Genomic DNA, 23915 nt, shown 5'->3' with positions numbered 1-23915 from the left:
CAACAAAATTTTAAAAAGCTTTGCATCATTTAGATCAATCAAAATAGCTTTGTTGCTTTGTGGGTTACGTGATGCTCAAAACCTGACTGTATCAGGTGAGACAGAAACAGTCAGCTTCATCAGGTGTTAGTAATTCTGATCTAAAATCATTGGTTTTCTTTGTGTTTCTAGATGTTGTCTGGCTGTTCTTCCTGTTAAAAACTCCATCATCCCAAATCTCAGGGACAATCTCTTCTTTTGGACCATGGAAACTTTCACTTAGGAGCCAGGTAACCCATCCAAACCTGTGTGGAAAAAGTTGTTAAATCATGAATAAACTATGATGTTGGAAAGTTGAGTTCAATTTCTCTAGCCACACTCAGGCCTAATCTCAGACCTCAGACAGAAATCCCTTAAAATAAATCTTTCTGACAGAGTGAAGTAATCTCAAAAGTCTCATAACCCAGTCTGAAAGGGTTACAGAGATATGAGTTTATGCTGCTAACAATGAGTCTGAGTGGGACCCCTTCCTTGTAGATCTTTTAAAGTCCGTAAATACAGGATATAGCATCCCCTGGGTAAAGACGTAGGTAGGGCAGTCAATGATTTTGTCACATTTTGGACAGAGAGGACAGATGGTTTGAAAGAGGAGCGAAAGAAGCCATCTATTCCACTGTGAACGACAGTCTTTGAACAGAGGTGATGGCTTATGACACCAACTGTCTGCCATCTATAATCCAGTTTTGAGATCCTTTCCCAGACGCCTTAACGCCCACTCACATCCTGGGCCATTTGACCTCAAGAAATCACATGATAGGGTGGGGCTAGGTTCCACAGCGTTTTCACCCCCGAAATCTTGGCTGATTGTTACCTACACCCGTTTTCACACCTTGGCTTGTGTGATTAGGTAGAGGACAGGGGGCCCATCCATGTCCCTCTTGGGGAACACTCCCCTAGGACTTAACTCTGGGACTCTCCACTATTTGACCTTAGAACTGAAGAAGCTTCTCAGATGAGAGGTGAAACGTCTTCAAGCAACTTAAAAAAGTCCAGACGCTTTTCTTTGCAAACTCCTTTGACTACGATGACCTGGATGACTGAGAACCTTCACAGACACTAATGAAATACCTTAATCTTAATCTGTAAGATTTTTTCATTTTATTTTTTAAGAATCTACAAATTTTAGGGAACCATACAGAAGCTCCTTAGACCAGTTTTTTCAAACTGTGGTACATGTAACACTAGTGGTACTTGGACTCTCTCAGGTGTAACGCAGGAAATCGTCACTTTTTTAAGATGAAATAATATACCATTGTGGAGGTATGCAAAGATGACACGAGAGTTCCCGAGGCTCTTCTGGGAGCTGGAGTCAACCAGAAAACATCTCCCTGAGAGTGAGTGCTCTATGAAGAGCAGCCTTTCCTTGTTGCCCTCGGTTGCAGCCGCTACAGCCCACTGGCAGGCTCGTTTCCCTGGGCCTTGAAACTGCAAAGGCGGCACGGCGCTGTCACGCTGATGGTGAGTCAGGAACTATCGCTTGGATGCCGAAGCTCCTGGTAGCCAGGAGAATGCAATCCGCTTCTTCTGCGAGTGAGCGGTAATCCTTTGAGGCAAACAGCGGGGAGTTGGCGAGGCCAGCTCGCACTGGTGCCAGCAACTGTCGGAGGAAGACGTGAGTGAAGAGGAATCCGCCGTCATCCGTTCCTAGCAGCGTGCTTTCCATGAGCTCGAGAGCGGTACCATCACCCAGGCCCAAGAAAGAGAGAGGAGTTTCTCGGCCCTCTCTGCGCCAGAGAGGGAGTAACACTGCAGCAGCAGCATCTTGAGAGCGGTGTATTTCACCTTGGGTGGAGGGATCCCATGTGAAGCCACCACATGATGGCAAAATATTGAGCTTTGTGATGGTAAACACAAAGAGCAAATTAAGCTTCGATGTGCACGAACCACGAAGGAGGGTCGTGAAATCAAAAATCTGGCAGCTTAACAGCCACAGCAAAAATGAAAATGCACAGTTCTGCTATCACTTCCTATAAATGAAGACTGAAAACTAAACAGCAGTGGTGTGTGTAGGGTTACTGAAGTTTGGCTAGCTGTTATATAATGATGTGCTGCATGGTGGCTAGCTACACAGCTATAGTTAGCATAATATAAACAGTTAAGCTTGAGGACAAACGCTAACTTTTTTTCCATTTGATAAAAGTTAACGTGAGGGTTCCCGAAGGTTAGGGACAAATGCAATTAGATGGCAGGATGCTGTAAATGGACCAAACTTCAGTGAAGAGAACAACTGCAATATAAGGTTAGTCATTAATCAACTAGTGCATAGGCTGAGCTGTAGTTACATTGTAAGGTTTTAAAAACTGAGCTTTAAAATGAATAGTGATGATAAAAGCCAAGAGAGGTCCGACAGTGATCACTGAGTTTTTTAGGGGCTTGTTCAGAGTAAAGAGAACAAAATACAAAAGCATTAAAACATGTTAAAAACACAACAACCCTGATAAACAGAGAATAGTTTGGACCCGGAAACAGGTTTCATGACGTCATCACTTAAAGATTGGAAATCCCACCTGCTGTGAATGTTTTAATGCAGTGCAGTTGTTATTATTATCACATGTCACATCCTGTTTATGACAGTTAAAATAAATAACATTCATATAAGAAATAAAATTATCTGTGTAAACTGTATTTGGTTGTAAATAGGTCTATACTACTGTACTTTAAAGTTGGTCATAAGGGTGGTATTTCAAGAGCCATATACAGTGGAATGCAAAAGTTTGGGTACCCTTGATCATTTTCATGATTTTCTTTGGCTGTTTAGATCAGCAATTTCATTTAAGTATATCATATAGCACATGAACACAATGATATTTGAGAAGTGAAATGAAGTTTATAGGATTTACAGAAAGTGTGCAATAGTTACTTAAACTAAATTAGGCAGGTGCATAAATTTGGGCACCCCAACAGAAAAATTACATCGACATTCAGTAGATCCTTATTTTGCAGAAATAATAGCCTCCAAACACTTCCCATAGCTTCCAATGAGAGTCTGGATTCTGGTTGAAGGTATTTTGGACCTTTCGTCTTTACAAAACCTCTCCAGTTCAGTCAGGTTTGATGGTTTACGAGCATGGACAGCCCGCTATAAGTTACACCATAGATTTTCAATAATATTCAGGTCTGGGGACTGAGATGGCCATTCCAGAACATTGTACTTGTTCCTCTGCATGAATGCCTTAGTGGATTTTGAGCAGTGTTTAGGGTCATTGTCTTGTTGAAATATCCAGCCCTGGCACAACTTCAACTTTGTGACTGATTCTTGAACATTGTTCTCAAGAATCTGCTGATACTGACTGGAATCCATGCCACCCTCAACTTTAACAAGATTCCCAGTCCCTGCACTGGCCACACAGCCCCACAGCATGATGGAACCGCCACCACATTTTCCTATGGGTAGAAAGTGTTTCTCTTGGAGTGCTGTGTTCTGTTTCCTCCATGCATAATGCCCCTTGTTATGCCCAAATAACTCAATTTTAGTTTCATCAGTCCACAGCACTTTATTCCAAAATTAAGCTTTCTTATCCAAATGTGCTTTAGCATACCTCAAATGACTCTGTTTGTTGCATGTGCACAGAAAAGGCTTCTTCTGCATTACTCTCCCGTACAGCATCTCCTTGTGCAAATTGAACGATGAACAGTGACACCATCTATAGCAAGATGATGTTGCAGGTCTTTGGAGCTGGTCTGTAGGTTGACTCTGACTGTTCTTCTCACCATCCTTTGCCTCTGCTTATCTAAGATTTTCCTTGACCTGTCACTTCCGACCTCAACTAGAACTGTGCCTATAATCTTCCATTTCCTCAATATGTTCCACACAGTGGAAACTGACAACTGAAATCTCTGAAATAGCTTTTTGTATCCTCCCCCTAAACCATGATGTTGAACAATCTTTGTTTTCAGGTCATTTGAGAGTTGTTTTGAGGCTCCCATGTTGCCACACTTCAGAGAAGATGCAACGAGGAGAAAAACTTGCAATTGGCCACCTTAAATACACTTTCTCATGACTGGATTCACCTGTGTATGTGGGTCAAGGGTCAATGAGCTTACCAAACAAATTTTATGTTCCAAAAATAAGTGCTGAAGGTATTCAAATCAATAAAACGACAAGGGTGCCCAAATGTATGCACCTGCCTAATTTAGTTTAAAGTAACTATTGCCCACTTTCTGTAAAATCTATGAACTTTATTTCACTTCTCAAATATCATTGTATTGATCTGTTACATGATATATTTAAAAGAAATTGCTGATCCAAAGTTGCATACCACTGTATTTTATAAGGTTTCTCTGTACCTGACGAAGGTCACACTGATATTGTAACTGGATGAAATAGTAGCAAACCTGACAGTGTTCAGAGGTTATACTTGTATTCTCTACAGAGGATAAATTGTTTTCATTATTCCTTCAGTTTTTTAAAAAATATTTAAATTTTAAAATGATTTTTTGAAATGTTGAAATGTTTTTCTTTTTTTCTGTTAGGGTGTTTCCTGTAACTGAAAATGGGATTTTTAAAGCGCACCGAGTCAATGAAAAAAAATCCTCCCGATTTTCACAGAGGGCCAGGTCCTGCTAACACAAAGAGGTATTGTGTGTCTAAATGTTGTTCCTGACTCAGTGTTTGTGAATAAATTCTTTTTCACACACTTATGTGTTCATATGTCAGTTCAGTTGTTGTTTGGACTGTAGCTCACTCTGATGATTGGTTCTCTCCAGTTTCCCATTAATGAGCTGATTGCAGAGTCATTCTGCTCTTATTGAAGAAAATACATCACTGTGGGAAAGTCCTGAGCCACACCATATTTCTTTATATTTTCAGGGTTTGTATGGGCGCTTGAAATCCTTGAAAATGCTTGAATTTTAATATTGCCTTTTCAAGGTTTGAAAAGTGCTTGAATTTCAGATGTGGTGCTTGAAAGTGTAACTATATTTCATTCACCACAAATAACTATCTGATTGAATAGTTATCTTATCAGATAGATTGCTGTTTTAATGAGTGTTTGATGGAAAACGACAATGGCGGAGTTTGCTCCCCAGTCGCATGATAGGTGAGTCCTAGTAAATAATTTTCCAGTACGTGTACGTTGCACATGCTATTTTTTAAAATTAGGATTATTATTTTGCTATCAAACTCGCTGGAGAAATGATTGAAATGCACTGAGTGTGATGCAGTATGGCAGCGCTATTATAGTAGTTAGTTATGGCATGGAGACTTATGGAATATGCTGTGAACTTAGCTAACATTACTTAGCAGTAATATTACTTAATTTACTCAAGTGAAAGGTTTAAACATTAGCCCGATACATAACTAGCCAACTTGAGGCTTTCTGATTAACTCTCTGGGGTCGACGGACCCACAGTCTCCATTTCAACTTGGGTCAAACATGCGGACTTCAAACTATATACCATTTTTTAAATTCTGTTGATAGGCCACGTAAAACCAGAGTTACGATAAAAAAAGTACACGCAATGTTTTTTTGTCTGAATAAAACAGTGGCATTTACTCCGGGAAGAAGCAGTTAAAACAGTGTTTTTAAGGAGAGCGCTAGCAAACACTCTCTGCTTGTGAGTGAAAAAAGAAAAAGAAAAAACACTCCTTCCCTATTGGTGGAAAAATGTACCATGTCGACCAACCAAAAAATGATATGGCAACATGTGCCATTTGGTTGTTTGGGAAGAGAGGGAAGTTTTATGAGTGATGGGTGAGAGAGAGCGAGTGAATGAAAGTAACAGAGAGAGAGAGAGTTTTGATACGTGAGAGATTTGTGACGTTTACCGTGTTTGGAGTCTCAGGTTAGTGTGTTGTCTAGTGTAGTTAGTGTGTAGTGTAGTCGTTGTTTTGTTTTGTGTGTCACTTCTACTAGTGAATGTCACAGTTGCTGCAAAAAAGCCACCAAAGGCTGATTGCAGTGTAAACGCTGTCCCCAGAAGTGACACACCTGCTGTCAGACCTGCAGGTTTATCCCTGTGCTGTTCTCCTCTGTGTTATAGTGGACACAAACTATTTTTTTGGAGTTCCATAAATAATTTGTGTGCCTTCTTATTTGATGCAGAACACCTGATTGTTCTGTAAATAGTTTTAAATGGTTATATAAAAACGTCTGGGCCTTGGCTGCATTTTAAGTAAATAGTACCATATAACTTTGTTGTTTGCAAAAGTTGTGCATAGTTTTTAAAAATGTACAATTTCTATTTGCATTTCAAGTTATGAAAATGATTCGTTAAACATGCTTGTGGTTTTTAAAGTCAAAAATATCACTTTTTTTCTACTCGAATTTAAATTTTGTCTGAATTTAGATAAATTGTGCTGATACAGTATGTCAAAATGAGAAAATAACAGATTGGCAAGATAAACAGTTTTTAAAGGTGAAATATAGAAGCCAAATCAAAAGTAGTCCTAAACGGCCAATTATACCCTGGACCCCAGAGGATTAAAGGCTTAAAGCAAAGTTGTCACCAAGTACTGTTTATATTTGTGTGTATTGCTGCAGCTTTTTTGAGTATTAACTTGGTGCCTTTGGGTGAAATAATGGTAATATGAGGGACCGATCCATATGGTCACAAAGAATAGCCACTTGTTTCTGTGCTACCAAAGTTCCCCGGCTTTCATTCAAACTGTGTTTATCGTCAGCACCTACACATTAAACTACTTAAATATTATAAATGGCTTCAAGCTCACACTGAAGCCTGTGAGACACTATCGGCCACTGAGACAGTAGACACATTTATATGTGTGTTTGTATATGAATATTTCATACTTTAAGGCTGCCTGTTTATTTAAGGGAGATGAACAAAATACATTAGAATTGTACATAATAATATTACAGATGATAAATTCAATAGATTATAAGTAGATGCTTGTGCATTCTTAAAGTCTTATATGTTGAATTGAACTATGTGATCTGTTCAAAGCCTCTCAGTCAGTGCTGTTGTCCATGCCTGTCTGACTGCTCATGATGTTATTAGCACAAACACTGTAAAGGTGATCATTTAGGACTTCAGCAATAATGTAGTTAGCAATAAAACAGTTAGTTTTATTGGGAATTAACTTAAAAAAAACAAACAAACAAACATCTGCCTTCTATTTTTTGTGTCACACAGGAAAGAAGCATCAATATCTGATGAGAAGACTTATTTATTTCTTTTTTTGTTTTTGTTTTTTCAACAGGAGATGAATATCTCTAACAAGTTGATTTGTTCACATTTTCACATCTTAATTTTTAAGTGAAATGTGCATTTTGGGTTTATAGACTATATGCATATAAGGCAACCGTTTCCTTTTGCAGTATTTTTGTGTGGTGCATTTTTCTGTGTCTTAACAAAAGGGGAACAAAGATGTTTAAGTTCACCTAGGACAGTGGTTCCCAAACTCTTTTTGCTGGGCCCCCCTTTGTTTTACACGAAAAATGTAAAAAAAAAAAACCACATCCTCCAACCACACACACCCATATTTTGCTCCATTGCGGTTTATTTCACACCTCAAACATTTAGTAAACAATTAAGCAAATACAAGTAATCTGCAATAAATTACAGGCAGTAAGAAAATAAACTACTCTTTTACGCTACGTCCACACCTACACGGGTATTTTTGAAAACGCAGCTGTTTCGTCCACACGTAAACGGCGTTTCGAATCAGCGAAAACTGAGATTTTTTAAAACTCCTTTTTCCCGTTTATGTGTGGACGAGGAATACAGAGTTCGTCACGCAACATCAAAGGTATGTGCCTTTTTTCACGTCACGCTGTGCACCACGTTATTGTCACGGCTGGGGCAGCAGTCGTGTTGAGGATGAATGAGGACCCAAAATGCAAGCAGCCGACTGGTGATATGAGTGAGGGTTTATTTACAGGTGGCAGTGGCAGAACAGGCAGTGAGGAATGACAAATGACTAAAGAAACCTAAACTGGGAAAACTAAAGGGCAAACCTGAAGTCATATGAAACGGAGAATGCAGAGAGACGCAGATTAATGCGGAGAGACGCAGATTAACGCAGAGATACACAGAAGAACGCAGATTAACACAGAGATACGCAGACTACACAGACGAGCCGACCACAGGCACAGACTGACACCCACTATATATACACACACAAACAAGGAGACCAGGTAATGACATACAGGTGGGAGCACAGCTGATTCTAATACACAAGACGACCTGAGGAGACAAGCTGAACACGATGACAACAGACACCGACCTTCAGAATAAGACAGGAAACCTAGAACACGAACCTTCAAAGTAAAACAGGGAACCCACAGGCTGATTTACAACACACAGGGACATGAACAGAGCACCGAGGACAGGCACAGGTAGGTATGACAGAAACACACAACTCAGACCCTAAGAACGAGTACAGAATCAGAATAAACTAGAAAACTGATAATAACAAACTCAAAGCGCTGGGTCACCGACCCAGGACCATTACAGTTATTGTTTACGTGAGATGAATTGCAGAATGGCAGATAGTCAGATCAACAGTATTTTGTCTCTATCTTCAGGTTTTACATGCAGTTACTGTCCCTCCATTTAGAAAGGCAGACGCGTCACGATGTGATTATTTTACGTGTAGTTGGGTTTTTTTTCTGTGTAATAATACAATAATTTAACATTGCTATCAATGCATTTTTCAAAAAAATGCCTCTCTGTGCAAAATGGGTTTAAAAACATAAACAACTGTGGGATACAGTTTGTCCGTGATTTAGACAGGGGGAACAAATCGTGGCAGGATCAGCCTGATATTATTTTTATCCCGCTGTAACCTTACTGTATAAATAGCTAACATCTCCAAAATGTCAGGAGTAGTTAGTCATTACAACAAGTGTTTGTGAACTTAAAATCAAGAATGTGGGATACTGTTTGTCCATGATTTGAAGAGCCCAGCCCGTGCTCCCGATGCAGGGAAAACTAATTCTGCAGGGAGACCTACCTCAGCACTTGTGCAGGTGAAACCAAAGGGAAGATATGCTTCACCATATTTTCTAGTCTTTGGCTTAGAATGAAGTTGGTTTGGAAACATATTCAGCGATGCTTCATCTCCTGTTTTGCGTTTGTGTGGGCGCCCCATGCTAGCAGTGTCCAAGCGTTTTGTTTTTTTCCTTTTCATACCGCGCCCCCCCTGCCATGGCTCTGCGCCCCCCTAGGGGCGGGCCCCACACTTTGGGAAGGTCTGACCTAGGATGATTTGTTTTAATTTTCACATGGTCTTACTGAGGTGATGCGAAATATGCATTCCTTTCTTCTTTTTTTTGGCCGGGGGGGGGGGGGTATTCAAATCAATAAAACGACAAGGGTGCCCAAATTTATGCACCTGCCTAATTTAGTTTAAGTAACTGTTGCCCACTTTCTGTAAATTCTATAAACTTCATTTCACTTCTCAAATATCATTTTGTTGATCTGCTACATGATATATTTAAAAGAAATTCCTCATCCAAACTTGCATACCACTGTATTTTATAAGGTGGTACTCATTGTGAAAAGTTTGAGAACCACTGTTGTAGAGGATAAATCTAAATTTCAAATATAGGAAAACTCTCCACACATGAATCATCTACAGGTGCATAGAGGGAAAGAAATCTTTTTGCAGAATAAGAGTATAACCTCTGTATATTTATCATTATTTTTTACCATTACAAAGTTTCTCTGTACCCGACGAAGGTCACACAGATATTGTAACTGAATGAAATAATGGCAAACCTGACCATGTTCAGAGGTGATACCTGTATTCTCTACAGAGGATAATTGTTTTCAGTGAAGTAGTAGTTGTGGATCACTTGTTATTTCAGATGTAATGCAGTCCACTGTGTGGATGACTTCTTTATTTGCCCCCCCCCCCCCTTTAGTCCTTCAGTTGTATTAAAATATTTACATTTTAAAACGATTTTTTTTTTTTTCAAAAACATGAATCAAAGTGTTTTTCTTTTTTTCTGTTAGTGTGTTTCCTGTAACTGAAAATGGGATCCTTAAAGCGCACCAAGTCAATGGAAAGAATTGACCATTTTCACAGAGGACCAGGTGCTGCTATCACAGAGAGGTAATGTTTGTCTAAATGTTGTTCCTGACTCAGTGTTTGTGAATAAATTCTTTTTCACACACTTATGTGTTCATATGTGAAGCTCAGCTGTTGTTTGGACTGTAGCTCACTCTGATTGGTTCTCTTCTGTTTCCTGTCAATGAGCTGACTGCAGAGTCATTTTGCTCTTATTGAAGAAAATACATCACTGTGGGAAAGTCCTGAGCCACACCATATTTCTTTATATTTTGTTTCCAAGGAGACAGACCTTCTGTATTTGTGTTTTTAAAAAATAATTCTGCACTGAATCACTGAAAGTCTTTCAAAGTTTTTTGTTGGGCTGCTTTTTCACTCATTTTCAGTCCAGTCCTTAAACCTGACCACTTTTAGACCAGTCTTTATCAAACTGTGGTACACGTACAGCCAGTGGTACTTCGGCTCTCTCTGGTGGTATGTGGGAAATCTCCATTTTTTTTTTTTTTTTTTTAAGATGAAATAATATACCATTGTGGAGGTATGCAAAGATGACACGGGAGTTCCCGAGGCTCTTCTGGGAGCTGGAGTCAACCAGCTGGCGGGCTCATTTCCGTGGGCCTGGTGTGGTCACGCTGATGGTAAAAACATATGTTTTATGGAGTGGTACTCAATGTGAAAAGTTTGAGAACCACTGTTGTAGAGGATGAATCTAAATTTTAAATATAGGAAAACTCTCCACAATTGGAGAACCACTGCCTTAGAACATGGTAAGGGTCATTATCCACTGTGACAGAAGAATGACAGAACCGCCCACAATTCAGTGATTTTCAGCATTTTGAAACACTTTTATTAACGGTTGTTGTTCAGACAATTGGCTGCAACTTTTCAGCTCAGAGTCACACACACTAACAACAACAACCTAGTTCAGCCTTTAAGCTGGCGAGGTGTGTTTGCAGATGCCACTCAGGTGCATCTGCCTCCCCTGCAGCTGCACTGCAACCACGCCCTGCCACATCCACACATGGAGAAAACATGGAACAGTGCTGATCCTTTCTTGAGAGACCAGCCTATCAAAACTATTCCAAGGAACCATCAACGACTCATCCAGGAGGTCAAAGAAGACTCCATAACTGCATCTGTAGACCTGCAGACGTCACTTTGCTCAGTTAATTTAATTCAATTCCATTTTATTTATACAACAGTAGGTCAGAACAACAGTTGCCTCAAGGGGCTTTATATTGTAAGGTAGACCCTAGAATAGGGTTAAGGTCAGAGGTCATGATTCAACAATAAGACAGAGACTGGGCAAAAATGGAGAGTTCAAGGAGGAAAGGTTTGTGTCACATCTGCCAAGAAACATTTGGATTTTCCTGGGGCTTCTCAGAAATATTCTGTGGACTGATGAGACAAAAGCTGAACTTTCTGGAAAGTTTCAGTCCCGTTACATTTGGCATCAAAATAAGGACATTTCATAAAGCAAACATCGCAGCAGCAGTCGGGGACATGGTGGTGGTAGTGTGGATGGTCTGGGCTGCTCTGTTATAACTGATGAAACCATAAATTCTGCTCTTTACCAGAAAATCCTGAAGGAGAATGTCCACACATCAGATTATGTGCTGAAGCTCAAGAGCACTCAGGCAGCAGCACAATGATACAAAACAGAGCAGCAATTCTGCTTCTGAATGACATAAAAAAATAAAATGAAGGTTTTGGTGCGACCTAATTAAAATCGAGACTTCAGATTCAGACTCATTCAGATTGAGATGCTTTGGCCTCACATGTAGGTTAAATACTCCAAAGACACTTTTGGACTTTGGAGCAACCAATGCAGAGCAAGCTGTCAAACCCGAGATGGAAATCCTGATGAATGAAACCTTAGCTTGATGCGTCCGACTTCTTCTGTTAAATGAATCCACTCATCCAAACAAACAGTTCCATGAGATAATTTCATCAACTTCACCATGACTCTTTATTTTGTCACCAGGATTTTCAAAGCGTCGTGGAAGTTTTACGTTTCACATTGATCTCTTTAACATCGATCAGAGGGATGTGGGAAAAGTAAATCCATGCCGAACCAGGATCCCTGTGCACACTGACTTTCAGTTCATTCTCCTTGGTTTCTGTTTCCAGAGTACAGAACATCAAGGATTCAAAACAGATTTATTCACTCAGATGAACAAGTCATAGCTGTGTCACTTTTGAGTTACATGATGCTCCAAATTAAGACTATTATTATTTTGCTTTCATTATTTTGTACTAAGCATTTCTTTTGTCTGTTGTGTTGATATTATTGAGTCTGCATGTGAGGATGGATGACGAAAGACTGCCAAAAAAATCAAAAAAGAAATCTTTGTGTTTCCAGGTGTAGTCCAGCTGTTCACTCCACTCCATCGTCTCAAATCTCAGGGACACGTTTCGGAAAACCTGTGAATCCTGCAACATTTCTGGTAAAATATTTACATGAAGTTGTCTGTGAAGGTTCTCAGTCATCCAGGTCATCGTAGTCAAAGGAGTTTGCAAAGAAAAGCGTCTGGACTTCTTTGAGTTGCTTGAAGACGTTTCACCTCTCATCCGAGAAGCTTCTTCAGTTCTAAGGTCAAATGGCCGAGAGTCCCAGATTTAAACCCAGTGGGAGTATCCCCCCAAGGAGGGACTAAGGACCCCCTGGTGATCCTCTAATCACATGCGCCAAGGTGTGAAAGTGGATGTGGGACCTAATCAGCCAGGGTTTCGGGTGAGCTCATTGTGAAACCTGGCCCCACCCTATCATGTGATTTCCTGAGGTCAGATGGCCCAGGATGTGAGTGGGCGTTAAGGCGTCTGGGGAGGGAACTCCAAACTGGATTATAGATGGCAGACAGTTGGTGTCGTAAACCACCGCCTCTGTTCAAAGATGGTCGCTCACAGTGGACATAGATGGCCTCTTTCACTCCTCTTTCAAACCATCTGTCCTCTCTGTCCAATATGTGAACATTGGCATCCTCGAAAGAGTGACCTTTATCCTTAAGATGCAGGTGGACTGCTGAGTCTTGTCCTGTGGAGGTGGCTCTTCTATGTTGTGCCATGCGCTTGTGAAGTGGCTGTTTGGTCTCTCCAATGTAGAGGTCCGGGCATTCCTCACTGCACTGTACAGCATACACCACGTTGTTCAGTCTGTGTTTTGGAGTTTTGTCTTTCGGGTGAACCAGTTTGTGTCTGAGTGTGTTGCTGGGTCTGAAGTACACTGGGATGTCATGCTTGGAGAAAACTCTCCTGAGTTTCTCTGACACACCGGCTACATAGGGGATGACAACGTTGTTGCGTCTGTCTTTCTTATCCTCCCTCGCTGGTGTCTGATCTTCTTTTCTGTGCCTTTTTGCTGACTTTATGAACGCCCAGTTAGGATAACCACATGTTTTCAGTGCTTCCTTTACATGTGTGTGTGTGTTCCTTCTTTTTCCCTTCAGGCTTAGAGGGAACATGTTCTGCCCGGTGGTGTAGGGTCCTAGTTACTCCAAGTTTATGTTCCAGAGGGTGATGGGAGTCAAAGAGGAGATACTGGTCCGTGTGTGTGGGCTTCCGGTAAACTTCAATGTTGAGGTTGCCATTCTCTTCAATGTGCACAGCGCAGTCCAGGAAAGGCAAACAGTTGTCCTTAGTGTCACATTGAAGAGAATGGCAACCTCAACATTGAAGTTTACCGGAAGCCCACACACACGGACCAGTATCTCCTCTTTGACTCCCATCACCCTCTGGAACACAAACTTGGAGTAATTAGGACCCTACACCACCGGGCAGAACATGTTCCCTCTAAGCCTGAAGGGAAAAAGAAGGAACACACACATGTAAAGGAAGCACTGAAAACATGTGGTTATCCTAACTGGGCGTTCATAAAGTCAGCAAAAAGGCACAGAAAAGAAGATCAGACACCAGCGAGGGAGGATAAGAAAGACAGACGCAACAACGTTGTCATCCCCTATGTAGCCGGTGTATCAGAGAAACTCAGGAGAGTTTTCTCCAAGCATGACATCCCAGTGTACTTCAGACCCAGCAACACACTCAGACACAAACTGGTTCACCCGAAAGACAAAACTCCAAAACACAGACTGAACAACGTGGTGTATGCTGTACAGTGCAGTGAGGAATGCCCGGACCTCTACATTGGAGAGACCAAACAGCCACTTCACAAGCGCATGGCACAACATAGAAGAGCCACCTCCACAGGACAAGACTCAGCAGTCCACCTGCATCTTAAGGATAAAGGTCACTCTTTCGAGGATGCCAATGTTCACATATTGGACAGAGAGGACAGATGGTTTGAAAGAGGAGTGAAAGAGGCCATCTATGTCCACTGTGAGCGACCATCTTTGAACAGAGGCGGTGGTTTACGACACCAACTGTCTGCCATCTATAATCCAGTTTGGAGTTCCCTCCCCAGACGCCTTAACGCCCACTCACATCCTGGGCCATCTGACCTCAGGAAATCACATGATAGGGTGGGGCCAGGTTTCACAATGAGCTCACCCGAAACCCTGGCTGATTAGGTCCCACACCCACTTTCACACCTTGGCGCATGTGATTAGAGGATCACCAGGGGGTCCTTTGTCCCTCCTTGGGGGGATACTCCCACTGGGTTTAAATCTGGGACTCTCGGCCATTTGACCTTAGAACTGAAGAAGCTTCTCGGATGAGAGGTGAAACGTCTTCAAGCAACTCAAAGAAGTCCAGACGCTTTTCTTTGCAAACTCCTTTGACTTTACATGAAGTTACAGCTCACCTGGCTGTTGGGGAATGGCTTCAGTCACAGCGTTGTAAGATGGAGTTAATTGAGGGAACCCACAATGCCAACATGTACTTTGCCATACTGAAGCAGAGCATAATCCCCTCCCTTCAGAAACTGGGCTACCGGACAGTATTCCAACATGATAACAACCCCAAACACACCTCCAAAAAGACCAGTGCCTTGCTAAATAAACTGAGGGTAAAGGTACTTGACTGGCCAAGCATGTCTCCAGACTTTAAACCTATTGAGCATCTGTGGGGCATCCTCAAATGGAAGACGTAGGAGTGCTAGCAGTTTAGATGTTAACGGCTGTATGAGTTATTTTAAGGGGACAGCAAATTTACATTGTTATACAAGCTGTACACCACCTGCTTCACATTGTATCAAAGTGTCATATCTTCATTGTTGACCCATGAAAAGATAACAAAATATTTACAAAAATGTGAAGGGTGTACTCACTTTTGTGTGTATGTAGGAACAGCTACAATACAGCTAGGATCCTCAAGCTCCCAGGCCTCTGGTAGACGACCCAAGCTTGAAGGATAGCCTGCCTGCAGGGGCGAGATGGGATGTGGGGTTTTTTGGGATTTTTTTTTCCAAACGGGGGGGGGGGCGAAGACTAAAATTTCATGGCTTGGCCCCTTTTCTCTCTCTTCAGGTAATTCTGATAATTCTGATGAAAGTCTCCAGTGGTCTCACATGTCATCCTGCAGAGTATCAGATAGGAAATGAATGCTGTCCGAAGTGTCTTGCAGGTATAACCATCTGAATGATGAATACATGTGTTTTCACACAACTTAGACACAATACAAAAAGCAAGCTTGAAATGAATTTGTTGCTTTTGTTTTCATCAGGGAGTCGAGTGAAAACTCACTGTAATGAGTATAGAAGTACGTCATGTCTGCCATGCATGGATGGAACCTTCACTGATCAACCTAATGGACTAGAACGATGTTCTCCCTGTACCACCTGTCACTCAGGTGGACTAATTTCACTGGGCTTAACTGGGTTTCATGTTATGATAGTTTAAAAACAAATTAAAACATTAAGGGAGGTTTTTCTCCATGATTTCATTAATTCAAGACGATGATGTTTCCTAAAGACGTCATAATGACCAAATGTATTTTCAGCAAAAAAAAATCGTGAGCTTCAGCGTCTCTTCACAAATACATGAAACATGTTGAGTATGTTTTATTTATGTTGGCAGCTCTTGGTCTTAGGGTAAAGAAGCAGTGTATAGCAACATCAGATACACTCTGTAAACCACTGGAGGGATTCTACTGTGTCCACCATACTGGACACAGCTGTGAGAGAGCACAGGAACACAAACGCTGTAAACCAGGACAGTACATCAGTCAGAACGGTAGGTTTGTGTTTTTAATGAGAATACCAGAGTTCAGGGAAACTGATCTCATTTACTATTTGCTGAACATCTTTATACAATATTGTTATTATCATTGTAACATAGGATTTGTACAGCAAACATAAGTTTAAAGTCAACAGTGCAAACAGTCACCATATAAAAACATCACCACTGGGGTAAGTGCTATCGGTCAGCCTGGTACAGGCTGGTTTCTCAGACAGAGGATATAGCGACTGGTTGAAAATACTGGTGATAACTCCAGCCAGCTGGTCTGCGCAGTCCTTCAGCACAGGTCCAGGGACACCATTAGGTCCTGCAGCTTTCCTCCCATTCTTGTCTGCCTCACCTCACGCTCCTCCACTCTCAGGGTGAAGCTGCTTTGGGTTGCTAAGTATAACTTGGCTGCCTCTGGTGATTTCACATCAAAGTGGGCCAAAATAAGTTCAACTCCTCCGCTAATTTTTTCACCTTCACCAACTCAGAAGCTCAACTGTAGTTGGTGAAATGCTGGATGCCCTCCTACACCTGCCTGCTGTTGTTACGGTCCAGATGACCATTGATCCTCCTCCTGTAGCTCACCTTAGATGACACCTCTCTTCAGGGTGACTCAGACCATGCTGAGGAGACCTGTATCACCAGACCTGAAGATGGTGTCCTCTCTTTCAGGAGGTGCAGAGCCTCCCAGCTCAATTAAGGCTTCTGATTTCTTTATGTAATACAGGAAAGTGTCAGTGAAAGCCCCTAAGTCCCCATGTCTAACAGTATCCCAGTTAGTTCTGCTGAAGCAGTCCTACAGCTGTCGAGCGGCTCCATCAGACCAGCTTTTAATGGTTCTGCTGGAGATAAGAGCAGTTCTCCTCAGATGGTGTAAACAGGGACGTGGCCAGACGGGCCCAAGTGGTCTAGCCCAATAGCCCAGCTTGATGTTCGAGTAGCCCTAGTCCACTGTGTTCACTCCTGTGGTTGTTAATGACAAATACAGTCTTCCTCCCCTGCTCTTACCAGAGTCACTAGTTCTGTCACTGTGTGGTGTAGCCTGCTAACTCAATGGCACAGTCTGGAATAGATGAATGCAGCCAAGTCTCTGTAATGAGGAGCATGCAGCTGTCTTGACAATGTCAACCATTGTTGCCTGTAACCTCAGTTCATCCATTTTATTAGAGGGGCTGGGCCCAGGTAAGAAAAAGGGTAAGACATGTTAGGAGGCAGTGAGAGAGAAGGAAAGGTAGGAGAGTGGAGGTGAGTGCAGGACTCAACATATTAAACAGTTAAGAAAACATTTAATACTTGAATGAAAACATTGCATCGTTTTGGTAATAAGACAATTACATGACAGAACATGATTATATATTTAGTGTTTATTATAAATGTGTTTATTATAAATGATATACAGCTGTGATTCCTTAAACACACATCACAGTTGGATTGAAGTTCAACTTTTCAAGTTTTACTTCTGTATGGTTCCCTAAAATTTGTAGATTCTTAAAAAATAAAATGAAAAAATCTTACAGATTAAGATTAAGGTATTTCATTAGTGTCTGTGAAGGTTCTCAGTCATCCAGGTCATCGTAGTCAAAGGAGCTTGCAAAGAAAAGTGTCTGGACTTTTTTAAGTTGCTTGAAGACGTTTCCCCTCTCATCCAAGAAGCTTCTTCAACTCTAAGGTCAAATGGTGGAGAATCCCAGATTAAACCTAGTGGGAGTATCCCCCCCAAAAAGGACCCCCTGATGATCCTCTAATCACCTGAGCCAAGGTGTGAAAGTGGGTGTAGGTCCCAATCAGCCAGGGTTTTGGGTGAGCTCATTGTGAAACCTGGCCCCACCTTATCATGCGAATTCCTGAGATCAGATGGCCCAGCGTGTGAGTGGGCGTTAAGGCATCTGGGGAGGGAACTCCAAACTGGATTATAGATGGCAGACAGTTGGTGTCGTAAACCACCGCCTCTGTTCAAAGATGGTCGCTCACAGTGGACATAGATGCCTTCTTTCACTCGTCTTTCAAACCATCTGTCCTCTCTGTCCAAAATGTGAACATTGGCATCCTCGAAAGAGTGACCTTTGTCCTTTAGATGCAGATGAACTGCTGAGTCTTGTCCCATGGAGGTGGCTCTTCTATGTTGTGCCATACGCTTGTGAAGTGGCTGTTTGGTCTCTCCAATGTAGAGGTCTGGGCATTCCTCGCATTCCATTGTTAAGTTTGTGTTTTGGAGTTTTGTCTTTCGGGTGAACCAGTTTGTGTCTGAGTGTGTTGCTGGGTCTGAAGTACACTGGGATGTAATGCTTCGAGAAAACTCTCCTGAGTTTCTCTGATACACCGGCTACATAGGGGATGACAATGTTGTTGCGTCTGTCTTTCTTATCCTCCCTTGCCTGGTGTCTGATTTTCTTTTCTGTGCATCTTTGCTGACTTTATGAACGCCCAATTAGGATAACCGCATATTAGACTTAGAGGGAACATTTTCTGCCCGGTGGTTTAGGGTCCTAATTACTCCAAGTTTGTGTTCCAGAGGGTGATGGGAGTCAAAGAGGAGGTACTGGTCCGTGTGTGTGGGCTTCCGGTAAACTTCGATGTTGAGGTTGCCATTCTCTTCAAAGTACACAGCGCAGTCCAGGAAAGGCAAACAGTTATCCTTTGAGTCTTCCCTGATGAACTTGATGTTTTTATCCACAGTGTTAATGTGCGCACTGAAGGATTCCACTTCTTGTGTCTTGATTTTGACCCAGGTGTCGTCTACATATCTGTACCAGTGGCTGGGTACTCTTCCTTTGAAACAGCCAAGAGCCTTCCTTTCTACTTCCTCCATTTAAATGTTGGCTACAATAGGTGACACGGGGGAGCCCATGGCACAGCCATGTTTTTGTCTGTAGAAGCCTTCGTTGTATTTGAAGTATGTTGTGGTGAGGCAGAGGTCTAACAGTGTGCAAATCTGATCGGGTGTGAAGTTGGTTCTGTCTTCCAAGGAGCTGTCTTCTTGTAGTCGTTTTCTGACAATCTCCACGGCCTCTGTGGTGGGTATGCAAGTGAAGAGGGAGACTACATAAAAAGACACCATGGTTTCATCTGGATCCAGGGTAAGTTTCTGGACCTCGTTGGTGAAGTCGGTGGAGTTCTTGATGTGGTGTGGGGTGTTCCCCACGAGAGGTGCAAGGATGGTAGCAAGGTGTTCTGCAATGTTATAAGTAGAGATGGACCGATCCGATATTATGTATCGGTATCGGTCCGATACTGATGTAAATTACTGGATCGGATATCGGCGAGAAATAAAAAATGTAATCCGATCCATTAAATATCAAAAAAGCACCTCACAAAACTTGCGACACGGTGTAACTCAGCTCATAACCGTAGCACGTCGGAGCAGTGTGCATCACGTGATAGAGCGGCTGTGTGTATTTGTAGCCTAGCTAGCAAACCAGCATTTCATCTCCGAGGAAGTTATCCCAGAGAGAAGTAAAGCAAGTGTGCAAGTTCATCTCTGAATGTTTGTAAAGCGTTCCCACGTTAAGCTTAACCACCGATATATGGAGCGTCTGCCTCTTCTCTCTCCCTCCCTCTCCTGCCGCTACTTCATGAAACTGCTTAATGATCAGCTGATCGGCTTTTCTGTCGCCAGTCTGTCTCTCTTCTTTGTTTTTGGCCCACTTTGCACCAGAAAGAGGAAACCATCGGCTGAACAACAGCAGCACGTTTAACCTTGATAAGCTGTCGTTAGAATTTATTTAATATTACTTTCTACACCAGGATCCTTTTCTACGTAGCTGACGGCTGGTAACTGTGCAGGGGCGGATCTAGCAAAGTTTAGCCAGGGGGGCTGATAGGGCATTAACAGGGAAAAGGGGGCACAAAGATATACTTTTCTTTCTTATTCTCATTTAAAATGTCCAGCTTTTAATAAATAATTATCTGAATCTTACACCCAAAGTTTTAATCTGATGTAAAATATATAGAAGTCCATTACTGTATATAGTAACTTTTAATTCTAATATACCCTAGTAAGCTATACTACTTTTTCCTTTGGGAAGGTACCGTCTGTGCAGTCTGCAGTTCTGTAGAAGAAAGATGTTGAATCTATTTAATTATTCTTGAAAAATAATTTATTTCTGTGCATTTTATTTCACACTGCATCAAATTAAAGTTGATTACGTCGATTAAGCATCATGAGGTGGAGGGTGGGGGGTGGTTCCCTATTTTTTTTTTCCTGGGAGTTTGCAAAGTATCAGTATTGCTGAACTATGAAATATTTTTGGGTGCAGTGTATTTTTTAACATACAGGTGTAACAGAACAGCTTTAGTGTTGTTGTTTATTTAAACTTGAGTATGAACTTATACAAAATGCAGCAAGATATTAAAAAAAACAGTTTCATTGATTAAAAAACACTATATCGGATTAATATCTGTATCGGCAGATATCCAAATTTATGATATCGGTATCGGACATAAAAAAGTGGTATCGTGCCATCTCTAGTTATAAGTGGCTGAGTTTATGCTACTGATTATAGGTCTGAGTGGGACATCTTCCTTGTGGATTTTAGGAAGTCCGTAAATGCAGGGTATGGCATCCCCTGGATAAAGGCGGTGATATGTAAGGCGGTCAATGATTTTGTCCTTTTCAAGGTCCTGAAGGCAAGCTATAACTTTCTTTTTGTAGCTGCTTGTGGGGTCTCGCTTTAAGGCTTGGTAGGTATTGTTGTCACTGAGGAGAGTAGTGATCTTTGTGTTGTAATCTTTAGTGTTTAGGACCACAGTGCATCTTCCCTTATCAGCTGGTAAAACAGTGATGTTGTGGTCTTTGCTATGGTTTGAAAGATGAGTGAAAGAAGGCATCTATGTCCACTGTGAGCGACCATCTTTGAACAGAGGCGGTGGTTTACGACACCAACTGTCTGCCATCTATAATCCAGTTTTGAGTTCCCTCCCCAGACGCCTTAACGCCCACTCACACGCTGGGCCATCTGACCTCAGGAATTCGCATGATAAGGTGGGTCCAGGTTTCACAATGAGCTCACCCGAAACCCTGGCTTATTGGGACCCACACCCATTTTCACACCTTGCCTCAGGCGATTAGACGATCATCAGGGGGTCCTTTTGTCCCTCTTTGGGGGGATACTCCCACTAGGTTTAAATCTGGGACTCTCCACCATTTGGCCTTAGAACTGAAGAAGCTTCTTGGATAAGAGATGAAATGTCTTGAAGCAACTTAAAAAAAGTCCAGACGCTTTTCTTTGCAAGTATTTCATCAGTCTGTTTATTGTATATGAATTATGACATTTAATACACTGAGCAGCCCAGAGGTCTGCTGGACGAGGACCTGTGGTACGACAGAGCCACGTTTGGACTCAGTGTGAGAGATATCACAGAGAGTGAAGTTCAGATAAAACATGAAAATACCAGCAAATCCAGAATTTCTTGATCGAGTCTTTGTGTTGCTGTTAGTTTGCACAGCAAAGCTTCTTGGTGTGTTTGAGGACAGAAGTCCACACTGATCCACACATGTTGTTGTTGTTGTTGTTGTTGTCATCATCAGGAACAGCCTCCACAGACACCGAGTGCTCTGACTGCAGCAGTGGAACATTTTCAGATGGAACATTTCACTCCTGTCAGCCACACACACAGTAAGTGAAGCTTCAGAGACACATGTGCAACATCTGTACGCTGTCCTATAACAGTGTCCCTCTGTCCTTCCAGATGTTACTCACTCAACCTTCAGCAGATAACAGCAGGAACATCTGCAGCTGATGCTCAGTGTGGAGAAGGCAGTGTTAATGTCCCAGCAGCTGTTGGTGCAGCTGTTATAATTTTAATTGTAATTATTGGAGGAGGAGGATTATTATATTGGCACTTAAAAAAGAGGGCTCCGTCTAACAGGTGAGGATGATAAAACAATGGAAATGTTTAATTTACTGCATCATCATATTTTCTGACACTGACATAATTTTCACTGCTTTGGTTACAGACCACCAATCAAAGAAGAAGGTATGTTTGTTTCTCTTTCTCAGTGTTCACTGCATCACATGATCACATTGATTTATGTAATGAGGTTTTTCTGTTTTTAAATTTCATTTAAAAAGGCCGAGATGAGGAACATTTACCGATGGCATAACCAGGAGGTAGGACAGTGAGCTGTTCACTGACTGAGCTGCACTGATGTCTCTACAGATGTAACAGAGTGTGTTTATTAAACAGAAGCCTTTTCATGTGTCTCCCACAAATGTGCAGGTGATAAAAGAGCAAATGGAGACCATAATGAAGGAATCCCTCAGTGACCCATCTGCTTCTTCCTGTGCTGCTCCAGTTGTTGTGGAGAGCAAAGTGATCCAGTTACCTCATGACACACTGTACCAGACTTGTGTCACATCCTCCCTCCACCACCAGTCCACCAATACCATGATCATCTTTCATGGGGCCATCTTAAAAGATATAAAACACATAAATAATTACCAGAACTCATGTACTGGTCTGGATGTGAGGGATTATGTACAATACTGCAGGGTGTGTCAGTTGTACAAACTGGAGACACTACCTGGAAAGTTCCAACAAACTTTGGTCAGCAGGCCTGCAGAGGTCCTGGGAGAAGACCTCATGGGACCCTTTACCTACACTGTCAGTGGAGATCTGGATTTAATATTCTTTGTAGACTGCTGTACAGGCTGGAGAGGAAAAACCACAGCTCACATCCTAACCAGAGCAATACTCTCCTGCTGGGTTATACCAGCTTACATCCTCTTAGACCGGGACCAACTCTTCATATCGTCGGAGTCTAAAGAATCCTGCAGACGGTGGAATCTCCAGCAGAAAATTACCTGTTTATATCATTCTGAAACCAACCTGACTGAAAGGTTAAACTTTGCATCATATGTGGAAGAAAAACACAAAACTGGATCCACTGATAGCTTCATCATTCCCTGCAGTTCAGATCCTGCACTTCTTACTGACACCTTTACCAAAAAACACTTTTAAACCTGAAAGCCTGACTTCATTACAGAGACTTGATCAGAGTTGAATGTAGCCCCGTACCAACAGGAGTGCTGGGGACTGTGTGAAATATGAAAACATTTATAATTGTAAAACTTTGCTACTTGACAACTTTGTGACTTGTAAATATTTAGGTTTAATAAATATTTCTGTATCTCTTCCTGTATTACTCCTCACTATAAATCCTCCTCCCAGAGATGTGGCTTCCTGTAAATAATTGCTGAACTTTTTTCCAAAATGATAACATTTGACTGTGTGATAATTTCAGGTGATTTTAACATTCACACTGACAGCAGCAGCAGCAGCTCTGACAGTGGACAGTTCACCACTTTACTAAAATGTTTTAATTTTAAGCAGCATGTGATGGAACCCAGCCAAACAACGGGTCACACCCTCCATCTGATTGTTTCCAGAGGCCTCAGTGTCCCACTTACAAATGTTTTACATTTATCAGTAAGAGTCATGTCAATGCCAGCACAGCTGACACATTCACCTGTGAGTGCTCAAAGTGTTCATTAGCATTATTGTCATTGTATGATGAAATGATGACCAACCTCTCCAATACAAGTTCTCTAATTATATTGTTCCTTCTTGTGTCTCCCTATTTATTTTTTATACATCAACATATTAATGTATGTAGAACACTAAAAGCAGCCTGGATGTGATTTATAAATAACTGATTTCTGTTTTTTCTTACCAATCCAATGTTTTTGCTTTTGTTGCATGAACAAACTGGTTATGTGTTAGGTTAGTGTTAGCTTTGACTTCACTTCCATCCTTCGTGTGCTTTGGATGTGTCTGAGCTGACA

General features: G+C 41.7%; 1 protein-coding gene across 6 annotated transcripts in view; it reads left to right on the top strand.

Annotated features, from left to right (window-relative positions):
* LOC100703972 (tumor necrosis factor receptor superfamily member 14) overlaps positions 1–23685 on the top strand; it is a 53173-nt gene extending 29488 nt beyond the window's left edge. For 4 of the 6 annotated variants that reach the window (XM_013270738.3, XM_013270739.3, XM_013270740.3 and 1 more), the window contains 12 exons: positions 172–269; positions 4513–4615; positions 9958–10057; positions 12375–12459; positions 15433–15529; positions 15629–15754; positions 15982–16137; positions 21659–21746; positions 21820–21999; positions 22088–22107; positions 22203–22241; positions 22351–23685. In XM_013270738.3, coding sequence (XP_013126192.1) covers positions 9978–10057; positions 12375–12459; positions 15433–15529; positions 15629–15754; positions 15982–16137; positions 21659–21746; positions 21820–21999; positions 22088–22107; positions 22203–22234 — 864 coding nt within the window. In that variant the 5' untranslated portion in view covers positions 172–269; positions 4513–4615; positions 9958–9977 and the 3' untranslated portion in view covers positions 22235–22241; positions 22351–23685. The remainder of the gene's footprint in view (positions 1–171; positions 270–4512; positions 4616–9957; positions 10058–12374; positions 12460–15432; positions 15530–15628; positions 15755–15981; positions 16138–21658; positions 21747–21819; positions 22000–22087; positions 22108–22202; positions 22242–22350) is intronic. The other 2 variants (XM_025902899.1, XM_013270741.3) reach the window with 2 other exon arrangements.
* The last annotated feature ends 230 nt before the right edge of the window (positions 23686–23915 follow it).

This window comes from Oreochromis niloticus, linkage group LG23 (assembly GCF_001858045.2).
Source record: "Oreochromis niloticus isolate F11D_XX linkage group LG23, O_niloticus_UMD_NMBU, whole genome shotgun sequence".
In the NCBI taxonomy this organism is placed as follows: Eukaryota; Metazoa; Chordata; class Actinopteri; order Cichliformes; family Cichlidae; genus Oreochromis; species Oreochromis niloticus.
The sequence above is the reverse complement of the archived record's forward strand: the minus strand, read 5'-3'. Positions and strand labels throughout refer to the sequence as shown.